At 38.2% G+C, this 12,690-nt stretch overlaps 1 protein-coding gene across 1 annotated transcript in view; it reads right to left on the minus strand.

Moving 5' to 3' along the window:
* LOC107591197 (VWFA and cache domain-containing protein 1-like) overlaps nt 1-12,326 on the minus strand; it is a 63,452-nt gene extending 51,126 nt beyond the window's left edge. The window contains exon 1 of the mRNA XM_016280278.1: nt 11,857-12,326. Coding sequence (XP_016135764.1) covers nt 11,857-12,093 — 237 coding nt within the window. The 5' untranslated portion in view covers nt 12,094-12,326. The remainder of the gene's footprint in view (nt 1-11,856) is intronic.
* Between the last annotated feature and the right edge of the window lie 364 nt (nt 12,327-12,690).

Consider the following 12,690-nt stretch of genomic DNA (forward strand, 5'->3'; position numbering starts at 1 on the left):
CGTTTTAGGGGGGCGTGGCAGAGTCTTAACTTTGATAAAGAATATCTCTTTGGTTTTGAGACTTTAGTCTTTGCAACTTCAGGGATCTTATCTATGCACAATCAGCTTGTAACACTCCAAAGAGAAAGGAAAACTTGAAATCGCATCATATGACCCCTTTAACAAAAAAAGTAAATAAAAAGTAATTGCCAATATTGGAAACGTTTTTTGGACAATATTGCAGTATTACATTAACTACAAACAGAAAATAACACAGAAACCATAAATAACTACATAAAATAAACCACATAAAGCCTTTCAACAGGGTAAACGTGCATGCAGAGCCCACTAAACATTACAACAAGTGCCTCCATCCAGACACCTGCATTCCCACAGTGCTCTGCTGCAAACTGTTCATTACACAGTCTTCCTTTCAGTAGACACCAGAGACTCCAAAGCGCTGTCCCCAAGACTCCTGTAAAAGAGACGCTGGCACTGGACCAGTTCACACACACACTCACAAACATGAGTGCCAAGCGGACTGCTGCCGGGCACGATTTGAGAAGTGCACATGCATAATTCGAGCAAAAATATATTCTCTTTCTCTCCCACAACCTTGCTCTCTTCTTTCTCTCACTCTCTCACAGGCACAGGCACCTAGTAAATAAGGCAGTAAATTGCTCACTACTGCTAAAGCAATCACAAGACAAGGGCAGTTTATCTGAGACCACACTGCAACATCTCTATGGAGTCTCTAGGGAACGTGAATCAATAAAGAGAAGAATTACTTTGGAAATGCTCGTAAATAGCCCTCACACACACACAAATGTGAAGCAATGACTGTGGTATCGAGGCCAATAAAAATTCTTTTTGATTCCCTTTTCATGTTTATATATCATAGAGGGGAAGTGTACCCTTGTGCCTAACACCCAAGTTCATCTGCTGTGCTAACGCAGGTGTTGCGTTACCAGTCAGTCGGGGTGGATAAAATAACTGTCCTTGGCAAGCAGTGGCCAGGCTTGAGACAGTCATAGCAAAACACAGCTGCTGCTTGTTGCTCTAGCAGCTTTCCTCCTTTTCCTATCGCTCATTCAAAGAAGGAACGCTCCTTTATGTCAGTCAATTAGTGGCCTCAGAATCAAGGTTCTTTTTATCTTTCAAAGTACACACTACAAGAGAGAGATTTAAAGTTCAGACACTATCTGAGGTCATTTCCTGCTTCATCTTGGGTGGTGAGAGAGGGTGCCATGTTTTGAAATGGAATATATGAAATCAGAATTACCTGTACACTAACAATAAAAGTATCAGGAAAGACAACCAACTAGTCAATCATTCAGTAGTCAATTTGGTTGACTAAAGTTAATGCTTTTAACAAACAGGGAACCGAAGATAATCGATAAATGGTGAATATCGAAGTAATATAAAAAAAAAAACATTCTAAAATGTTATAAAATCATTTTAAACACTACAAGTGAATATCAAAATATAATATCTGAAAATATAAAGCATAGTATATTCTTTCAGTCTTCATGGATTTACATAAAGCCAGTGAAAGTCTGCTAGATTAATAATAACAATTGAATGTAGTATAATTAAAATGTATTTTAAAAGAGAACAAGACAGCAAAGATAATCTAAATGTGAAAGCACAATGGGGAATACATGACAATCTAATACCCAATATGTGCTGATAAGAATCCATTTAAAAAAATACACAAAAAACTAAATTAAATTACATTTCTAATAATAATAAAAAATAAATAATAATTTTTATTAAAAATAATGTTATTATTATAGTAATGGTACCAACATGGTAATGACATACCATGCATCCCTAATTTTTGTGTGCTGACAACATGCTGTCCTTTAGCCTGTTGTTGCGACTCAGTCTTAAGCAAAACAGCAATGGTCAAGCACAAAAAGCTAATAGAGACACTGGTCCAACCGTTTTATGCCGCCCATGAGCAAAAGGAAATGTGCCTCTAGGACCACAAAGAGGAATTCCCACCTACCCTCTTATCTCAAAGGTTATCAGATAAAGGGGTTTGGATGGGATGCAAACTACTGACCTCTGTATTTATGGACCCACTTTAATCTCTAAATCAGGGAGTGACCCTCCAGACCAAACACAGTGGGTGCTCTCATCCTCCCTTTCTTAATCTCTAAACACATCCATCTTCTATCTGCGCTCCTTCCTCTGTGAAGAATAAGACAAGTTTTGTTAAAATGTCCCAATATTTGCTTCCTGGAACTAATAAAACAAGGTCTGGTCTGGTGCGGTTTCTCAGAAGCATACAAAGTAAAAGAACCAATGCCCAGAGTGTCTGTTATACTTATGTGAGCACTTCAATACTGTGAACGGCTTAGCCAACTGGATGTTAACAGCAGGTGCGATTGGGATCGAAGATCTCAGGATTAATGAAGTGGAGTACATTCATTCACTCACTCTCTCACTCAAAGTGAATGGGTTTAGATGCCCAGACATAGTCCTCCTCACCCTGTCATTTCAGGGCCGTTCTACTCCTCCCAAACTGAAACATTCCTGCCTCAGACACTTCAGTGCCCTATCAAACTGGCTCCATACATAATACCAGAGGCGGCTTCTTTATTAGGGCAATAGGGCGACGCACCACCAAAGTTCAAAAAGAGGGATTTTTTCCCATCACATTCAACCACAGCTGTCACTGTTCTAGACTATTTGTTCTGCCTCTGGATATACAGTCCAATTAGCATCAGTCACATTCTGTGGAGTACCGCCTCTTTTTGGGCGAGTTCATACACTTGTTCTCATACAAAGATTTTTTTACTTTGAATCTCTATGAGTTTCGGGAGGGAACAAACATACCTCTATTAATTATCTTTAAGCTGAAGTCAGACTCAGGACTAGTCTGTATGGCCTGAATAAAGCAAACCAGTATCTTACCAGTAAAGTTTTGATGGATGACGATTGTAATGGAGTAGGGCTGCACGATTATGACAAATCATAATTGTCGAATATTCCCTTGAAATTGCGATTATTAATTACGATTATCACAATTTACATTGAATGATGTTTATACCATTGTTTGATGCAACTGCATGCCGTATTTTTATATGAAAATAAGCTGAAAACGCGCTTAACTGAAAAACCTTTAGTGCTTTTCTATAGTATTAAGCCTCAAATGTCAACTATACATTGGATTGGTTTCTTCTTTAAATTATAAAAAAGTAAAAATATGAATGGTATTATAATGTTATACTAAAACTAAAATTAAAATAATGGGAAAAACCCTTAAGATAACATGTAGAAAGACAAAAAACGCATCTTAAGCACGCAGAATAACATAAGTGGACTTTGAACGATTAACTGCCGCTTTGAACGATTACGTAATTGTGGCATCCATAATGGCAGCCCTATAATGGAGGTAATGACGATTACAGTGACATACAGGAGTAGTACATTATTAGACACATGCGAGTCCAATATATTTAGTGTGCAAATAAACAAACCATGTATGTGCACTCTCTGATAGCTTTTTGCACAAGCACATTTCAGTATGGTTGCACATCTGGTAAGTGTTTAATAATGGACACTCGCTGAAGAAGCGTGTTTTATAAGAGTCTGCTGCGGGTCAGTGGTGTTTACATACACATGGGCATCAACACTCACTCTGACAGAGGAACTATTCACTGGTCATGTTGAGCTGCCTTCAGATCACCACATTCGACAAATTCAGAATGTTTTTTTTATTTGCTTTTTGCTCTGTTTAATAATTCTGAATGGATCCGTATATATTTATATACAGTCAGGTTAAAGCGACTGGTATAGTGGTTTGTTGGCATCTCCGTGTGGTCCTGTTTGGTATTGCAGCTTGACTTGTAGTTACAGAAAATGCTCTAAACAAATGTGACATTTATTTTTTCCTCACAGTTTTTGCGGTTGCACAGAACACATAAATTGTGAATTTTGAAATTTAAACTTTTTTTCATTTATCTTGAAAAATTCTTGCAGAAATTATAGTTTTGTGAGAATCATCCTCAAACGTAATCTTGAACTTGGTAAAATAACTCTCTTTATTTAAAATGTTTTAAGTCTAAATATTTTTCCTTTTGTTATACTGGGATGAATCATACTGGGATGTATGTTAAAATTGTTGGACGTGGCGCCCTACCTAGAAAATTTTCCACCAGCCGCCACTGCATAATACATGAGGCTTTGGAAACTCTGGAAAGAAAATGTCAATTCAAAACACACATTCTCTAAACAATCAATAACAGCCTGAGAAAACCACTCCAAGATTACATCAAGAGCCTTTAAAGCAGAGATAAAAGCTGAAGAAAAACTAAACAAACTGTGAGTTAAAACACTAAAGGGTTCTTAAAGAAAAGCATCAACTAATAGTATGATTGCTAACATAGGCTTTGTTCAGACAGTCAGAATTTTTGTTGTTGTGTCTAACACAAATTTGTTTATTTGCTGACACCTTTTTTATTTTATTTTACAAAACCAATCCAAAGCACATCAAAATGTGTTTTGAAGTCTGATTTAAATCTAAATTTAAGTCTGATTGGTCAGACTTGACTCAAAGTGATTTAGAATTTTTACTCAAATGCACTAAATATGAAAAGGAAAATGTAATTTTAGTTAAAATAAAAACAAACAAATACAAATATTATGCATAAACAAAGATTTTTCACTTTCATGTCAATCCAAACCACTCAAAATGCTTTTGAGCTCAAGAAATACAAGTCATATATCGAAAATAAATGAATTTCTGTATTCCCGAGTTGTTGTTTTTTTAGTTCTAGGTAAAGCAACTTATCGCCCATCCCCATTCACTTTCATTGTACGGAATAGAGTAGTCAGGACACTCCTTTTTTGTAGTCAATATCTCCTTTTGTGTTCAATGGAAGCAAGAAAAAAATACAGGTTTGTAAATGACATGTGGATGAGTAAATGAAATATTCCTCTAAACTGCTCAATTTTGCATACACATACACAAAACTAATCCTTAATCGACATCCAACTCTTCAATCCTATACATTTCTTTTACTCTGAGACAAACAACAACATGAGGGTTATCAGGACGTTTTAGACCCTGGAGAGAGGGGGGCTGTCGGTTTGAAAAGAAAAGAAGCAGAAATTAAAAACAGTCTGGAGCGTATGCAGTCAGGGCCCTTCTCGTCTCTCACAGTGAATGTGAGGCCGTATCAGATGAGGGAGGAAGGAGATCACACTTCCAAAACACATAAAGGTAGAAGAGAGAACAAGCACCAAGCCTCCCTGCATAGTCATCCAACAAACAACAACACAGACACACTTCTAAGAACGCTGTGGGGCCCCTGGTCTCCCATCCCCCTTGGGATAGGGTAGGGTGTGTGAAGACCTCCCCATTGAAAACTCTGTGATAAGGGCCGATGTCCCATCCCAGGTCGACCCTGTAGGAACTTACTGAAAGAAGCTTTTGAGCGCTGCATAAAGGCCAGTTCCCATGAAGCTTCTATTCTTCCCTACGTGTGTGTGAGAGAAAGAGCCCAAACTGATTAAATAAGGCCGGTTAATTACAGCTCCTGGTTAATAAAGGCACTACAGAAGGCAGACTCTTCTCCAAGAGAAAGGGTGAGGGGGGTTTGTCTCTGGGAGATTGTGAATGCAAGACCTCCTCTCAAAAGCTTCCACACAGAAGACTTTCTAACTAGGTCGTTCAATAACAGGCGCATCCTAGCCGTGCAATGAGAAGCCCTCTTGGCGAAGTTTCGAGTAAATGAAAAATATGCCACAATGGCTTCGTTGAGGTTTACTTTACCATAGTGATACGCAACGAAAAGACCGCCAGGGTGGCCTTTTTCCCCTCACCCGAAAGCCCAATTAAAGCATACAAATGTTTTGCTGCAATGGATGGTGAGGAACGCTCCCTTTAGATTGTTAACTCGAGTCTGGGAGTGGTTTCAACGGGATACTGAAAATCGGTGTGGGGACAAAAGACAGGGACAATAGAATGAAACATAAAGAGAGCAACAAGTGTACAGGGAAAACGAAAGAGGGAATCTTCTGCTGCTGCCATCACTAACTGAAATCAAACAGCTGGAGGAGGAGGACAGAAATCGCTTTTAACTCACTGACTGCTAATGTTGGGCAAACCAATTTAGGAATCTAAGAAAATGGTATTAGACTATGAACTTTTGTGTGTGAAAGTGAACAGTGAACTCAAAGATCTAAACACATAAGTAACACACATCAAATTTAGTTTGTCTATTTGTTGTACTGTAACTCTACAACTGTCCTGATATCACAGCGAATAACGTGAAATGTCATATGGTGCGACTCTCCAAAAGCTTAATCATACATTAATGTTTATGATATTTTATGATTAATTAAAAAAAATTACAACACATAAAATTTAAACTTATCTTCAAAATTTTAAAAGGATTTTCAAAACCAAATAAACACAAAAAGTAAATTTCTAAGAACTTGACCCATGTGCTTTGATCTGAATTTTTAAAATACCTTTTTTTCCCCACTTTTTCTTGATCATTGACACTGGCATTGACCCAAAATCATAAATGTATTTTATTTTGTGGTCAGAAAGATTTTTTTTAAACAAATTAATAATTTATTCCAAAAGGATTATTACAAAGGATTTCAAATTAATGTTGTTATTTTTTATTTTCAATTAATCTAAGATATTCTTATATTCAATAATATTTCACAATATTAATGTTCTTACTGTGTTTTTGAACAAATAAATTAAGGGTGCTCTGATCAGGATTTTGGAGCCGATCACCGATGGTTATAATGCGCTGTAACTTTAATTCAGCGTGTACAGCACAGCAAAAATAGACCTGGAATGCACTGCCGGACCGCAACCGTGTGCAATGTGAATGCTCTAATCCAGGGCTGGGCAACTTCGGTCTTGGAGGGTCACTGTCCTGCAGAGTTTAGCTCCAACCCTAATCAAACACACCTGAACAAGCTAATCAATGTCTTCAACATCACTAAGCTACAGGCAGGTGTGTTTGAATAGGTTTGGAGCTCAATTCTGCAGGACAGTGGCCCTCCAGGACCGAAGTTGCCCAGCCCTGCTCTAATCTGTTAACATGGGCGCAGAAAAAATATGCGCCGCATACACACTGCAGACGGAGTATGTGTGAACCTGGCATTATGTGTGTGCGCTTTGAGTGTGCATGAGCGCACCGTCTCTAGGAGAGTGTGCGAGTGCTGAATGGTTTAAACACTGGCAAGACTTAAAAAGAAATACAAATGATAAACTTTAGTGACGATGTTAACACTGCCTTGATTGTGCAAGTGACAATTCCTGTGTCAACTGTGCAGCGTGCACAGAAAGTTTTCAAATTACTTTGCAAGTTATTTAATGAAGAAATATGAATTGTACCTCACCTTCAGCATTATTTTACCTGGGCCGGAAAGAGATAGAGACGGTGCCACTGCATGTCATGCCAAATCTCTCACGGCAGGCGCATCGTCAGCTTGAGATCGGCCTTTTTAGACCTAATCAAACACACCTGAACAAGCTAATCAATGTCTTCAACATCACTAAGCTACAGGCAGGTGTGTTTGAATAGGTTTGGAGCTCAATTCTGCAGGACAGTGGCCCTCCAGGACCGAAGTTGCCCAGCCCTGCTCTAATCTGTTAACATGGGCGCAGAAAAAATATGCGCCGCATACACACTGCAGACGGAGTATGTGTGAACCTGGCATTATGTGTGTGCGCTTTGAGTGTGCATGAGCGCACCGTCTCTAGGAGAGTGTGCGAGTGCTGAATGGTTTAAACACTGGCAAGACTTAAAAAGAAATACAAATGATAAACTTTAGTGACGATGTTAACACTGCCTTGATTGTGCAAGTGACAATTCCTGTGTCAACTGTGCAGCGTGCACAGAAAGTTTTCAAATTACTTTGCAAGTTATTTAATGAAGAAATATGAATTGTACCTCACCTTCAGCATTATTTTACCTGGGCCGGAAAGAGATAGAGACGGTGCCACTGCATGTCATGCCAAATCTCTCACGGCAGGCGCATCGTCAGCTTGAGATCGGCCTTTTTAGAGACCGCCGATCAAACTTCCCAAAGTGATTATCGGCAGATAGCCATCGGTAGCCAATCAATCGGAGCACCCCTAAAATAAATGCAGGCTTGGTGCGCATAACACAAACTTTGAATAGTAGTGAACAACTGATTTCACTGGCATCAATAATATCTCATAACTGGCAATCACTGATAAATATAACATTTGATTTGTCAGAAAATTCATAACTCTAATTTCAGCACAAGTTCAACAATAAGGAAACATAACTAAAATGAACCAAAAATTACTTTGATATTACTTTTTTTTTGTTTTTGTTTTTTGGAAGAGATACTGTCATGTTTTGTCATGGAATTCTTTGAAGAACCATGTAAATACCATGGTATATAAATATTAGCTCAGTATATCAAATTACCGGAGTAATATCTTCTGATAATCACTGTACAATGGTACTGCCACAGTACTTTTTTTTTCAGCAAGGTTGAGTCATCACAATAATCTTCAAATAATTTCAAAGAAAACTAATTATACACAATCCACAGAACTTAATGACAGGTCACAGCTCTTCTGCTCAAGACCGGTGCCTGTTCCTCTCAGACGAGCGTGCGCACTTAAGCAGGAAGCAGTTCCAAAGATCACAGTCACAGTGTAGTGGACAGTCAACACAACAAATAGTCCAGAGCTAATTAAGCATGACCGAAAAGCCTTGCCCTCACGAGAAAGCTCACAAACAACCTACTGTTACACACTCATCCACTGTAACTGAATTAGATCACAAGAACCTGTAGATGAGTGACCAGTTTGGTAGTAAGGTGGGGGTGGCGTATCAGCCATGAGCTGATGGATGGACTGTCGTTAACTGGATGGGTCATTTGCAATGGCTCTATCTCAATAGGCTATTTCATCAGAGATCATTCCACGCAGACTATGAAAAGTCCTTCAAACCAGGACTAATTTCCATTGATAAATCCAGCACAAAGACCGCTTACTAGACCAGTCTGTGGATGAAAAAAATCACTATATGATATGCAGATTTTTTTTTTTGATTCAATGAAAGTAAATGGGGTCCAGTATTATTTTGGATCCCACTGATTTTTTAATTGCAAAGACAAAAACATCTAAATATGTTCTTTGAGTGTTCTTCAGAAGAAAGAAAGACATACAGGTTTGGAATAACATGAGGATGAGTAAACGGCAGAATGTAAAATGTAGCATGTACCATCCCTTTAACATTCAGGTGCATCTAAAAGCTTTTGGATTTTCCTATAACCACAACACAACTACAATCATATCACAATCAGCTATTAGCTTTTATACCGATTATGTTCATTGACGTGGGAGGATACTGAAAATAAGACATGACAAGCACCATTGACCAGCTGAGTCTGCATAATCAATCCTCTAGCCCGTCTCTATTACTTTTTACACACACCGATTCAGAATTACCATCATTATTCAATTAGGAGGCCTCAGTTAAAACAGCCTCAACTTAAACCACAGCCACCAGTCTGATGGACAAACAGAGGGAGCTCAGAGAAGCCTGAAGATAAATATTGCAAATAAAAAAGCAAATATACCTAAGACGAAATGTCATTTACAACCCTCGGTACACTTAACAGGTGGTGCAGAGTATTTATGTGAGCAACCCATCTTAAATAAGGAATTGATAGCTTAAATAATTTTTTCATAATTTATTAAACAACATCTCAAAACATATTTTTTATTAAACTGTGCCCATTAGTTGTGGAGCATGAAAGATACATTTTCATATATGAATGAAAAAAATCATATAGCCTATGACATCTTAAACAGAGTGACATTTTGTTTTGTCATAAAAAATAACTACTTTAAAAAAAAAAGATACATCAAATACTGGGGTAGGCCTTGAATCAGAGCTATGACGCAGGTGTAAAAGAGTTCATGGACACATGAGGTCAGATATGTTTTTATGGGCACAGGAATAATTAAACTGGAAGCAGATAGTCTAGTCTGTGGGAAATTACTCTAGCTAAATACATGGCTCAAGGCAAGAGAAGAAAAATTGATCTCAACAACAGATATTCGGTGGAGGCTGCCAATTTGTAAATGTGACTGCATGAGTATTCATTCATTTGATTAACAACCAATTATATGTACAAAGGGAGAGGGGAGAGAGGGGGGGAGTGTGTGTGAGTCAGAGAGAGAGAGGGAGATTATTAACATCTGAGTGTGACAAAGAAAAAAGGAGGAGCTAGGACAGAAGTATAGTATGGCACAGATGAAAGGCCATTTGGGTCTGGCCCCCTACTGCCCACCTCTGTGAGAGCTCCCTCTGAAGTGTGCGCGTTTACACCAACACATCACAGCGCCACAGCTAAATTGACCATTTGTTACGAAAAACACTTCTAATTGCATTCGTAATTCATAAGAAGGTCCAAAGGAAGAGGTTTATGCCTTATAATATCCGTATGTCGATCTTGAAACTTTACGATGGAGGCTTGGCGCATAAAACATATAATTAATGTGAAATCGGCATGAATTTCACACACACTACGGTGTATAGCTACATAATCTGCCTGATTCTGGTAGCGCCAAATCATTGTATAGTGCATTTAATGGTCTGTCTTTACAAAAACACACGGTTAGATATTTATAAATAAAAATTATTTGCTTATAAAATGAACCAAATCACACAATACCCCACATTAATATAATAAGCTATAGTTGTATTAGATATACACTTCCATTTTTAAAACTAGAAGAATTTTCTAAACTAATAACAAATTGGGGTAATAAATGTAGGCTACACATTGTCTATTTTTAAAATGCAGCTGATCATACATTGGACTACTGCAGATGTTTCTGATGAGGGAAAAAATGAACACGGAGAAAAGTAAACAATACATCTTTCAAATGCAGTTTTAAATCTGTTCATTCATACCGCATAAAGCCTTTACATGAATGAATGCACACAAGCAATTGTAAAGGCTGTCATTACGTCAACATGTTTTTAAAAGTCCAAATAACTCTGCAATGAACCGCCTTTATGTTTGATAAACAGCGCAAACCATGCAAAATAAGCATTAAGGTAGGCTAATTAACAGAAATGCACAGTATGATAGTACACAGGACTTGCATCTATCCTAAATAACGTGCACTTTGTCACACTTCCAAAGTTATTTATGATAAATAGAGCAAGCCAAACTCTCTAAAAAAACATTATAGATTAGAAATGTAGAAAAGTGCACTAAAAGACAAAGGCTGGTGAACCAAATCACACAATACCCCACATTAATATAATAAGCTATAGTTGTATTAGATATACACTTCCATTTTTAAAACTAGAAGAATTTTCTAAACTAATAACAAATTGGGGTAATAAATGTAGGCTACACATTGTCTATTTTTAAAATGCAGCTGATCATACATTGGACTACTGCAGATGTTTCTGATGAGGGAAAAAATGAACACGGAGAAAAGTAAACAATACATCTTTCAAATGCAGTTTTAAATCTGTTCATTCATACCGCATAAAGCCTTTACATGAATGAATGCACACAAGCAATTGTAAAGGCTGTCATTACGTCAACATGTTTTTAAAAGTCCAAATAACTCTGCAATGAACCGCCTTTATGTTTGATAAACAGCGCAAACCATGCAAAATAAGCATTAAGGTAGGCTAATTAACAGAAATGCACAGTATGATAGTACACAGGACTTGCATCTATCCTAAATAACGTGCACTTTGTCACACTTCCAAAGTTATTTATGATAAATAGAGCAAGCCAAACTCTCTAAAAAAACATTATAGATTAGAAATGTAGAAAAGTGCACTAAAAGACAAAGGCTGGAGTTTTAAAAGTGTGTTTTATTACCTGCATTGTGAGAACACCCAGCTCCTGAGTAGACAGCTTCTTCATCTGCACTGCCAAAACTTGAGCCTCTTCCAGGATCGAAAACTCACTATCCGCACCACAAGATCCACCACAAACAACCAGCAACAGGGCGACAAGGCTCCACTTTGAAATCTCCAGGTTATTCCAGTATGATCGGGAGTGTGTGCTCCACGCCGCGAGAGAGAATCGAGATCCTGTCCGCGCACGACTCGCCATTATGGCTCGATGCGCTCCTGCACGGGAATAGCGAAAAACTTCCCCCGATTACTTCCCAACTTTCCCTTTTCACTTCTCCCACTTTCCGAACTCCAGCGGGGTAACTAAGTCGCATCAAGGCATAGTTTTAAAAACTCAAACGCTGGTAAAGAGGGCAGCATTAGTTTCTTTGGCTGTTGGCGCTGGGTAAAGTGAGTGTGTGAGCGAGCGAGCGAGTGTGTGTGTGTGTGTGTGTGTGTGTGTGTGTGTGAGCCGGAGCATCACAATAGGAGTGAAAAGCAGGAGGCGCGCCATCCAAACACCGTCATGGACTCTGCAGAGCAGCTGGATTTGGATTTAATCCTGTATGTTCCTTTCTGTTTGGGGTCCCAGAGTTCGTCTGAAGTATTTTCAAAATTCAAAACCTCCTACTTTGCTTTCAAATGGTCATGTACCAAGTTAAAACTAAGTAGACAAATCTGATTAAGGCGTTAACCCTGTTTATAACACAAAGTAGACATACACTTTTCAAAAAGGTGACTTCTATGTTAGGCCTACTTTATAGAAGATTGTAGAAAAGTAATGACACTTGTGTTTGGGGTCAATCTGATATCAACA

This window comes from Sinocyclocheilus grahami, unplaced genomic scaffold, assembly GCF_001515645.1.
Source record: "Sinocyclocheilus grahami isolate Dianchi unplaced genomic scaffold, SAMN03320097.WGS_v1.1 scaffold138.1, whole genome shotgun sequence".
Taxonomy (NCBI): domain Eukaryota; kingdom Metazoa; phylum Chordata; class Actinopteri; order Cypriniformes; family Cyprinidae; genus Sinocyclocheilus; species Sinocyclocheilus grahami.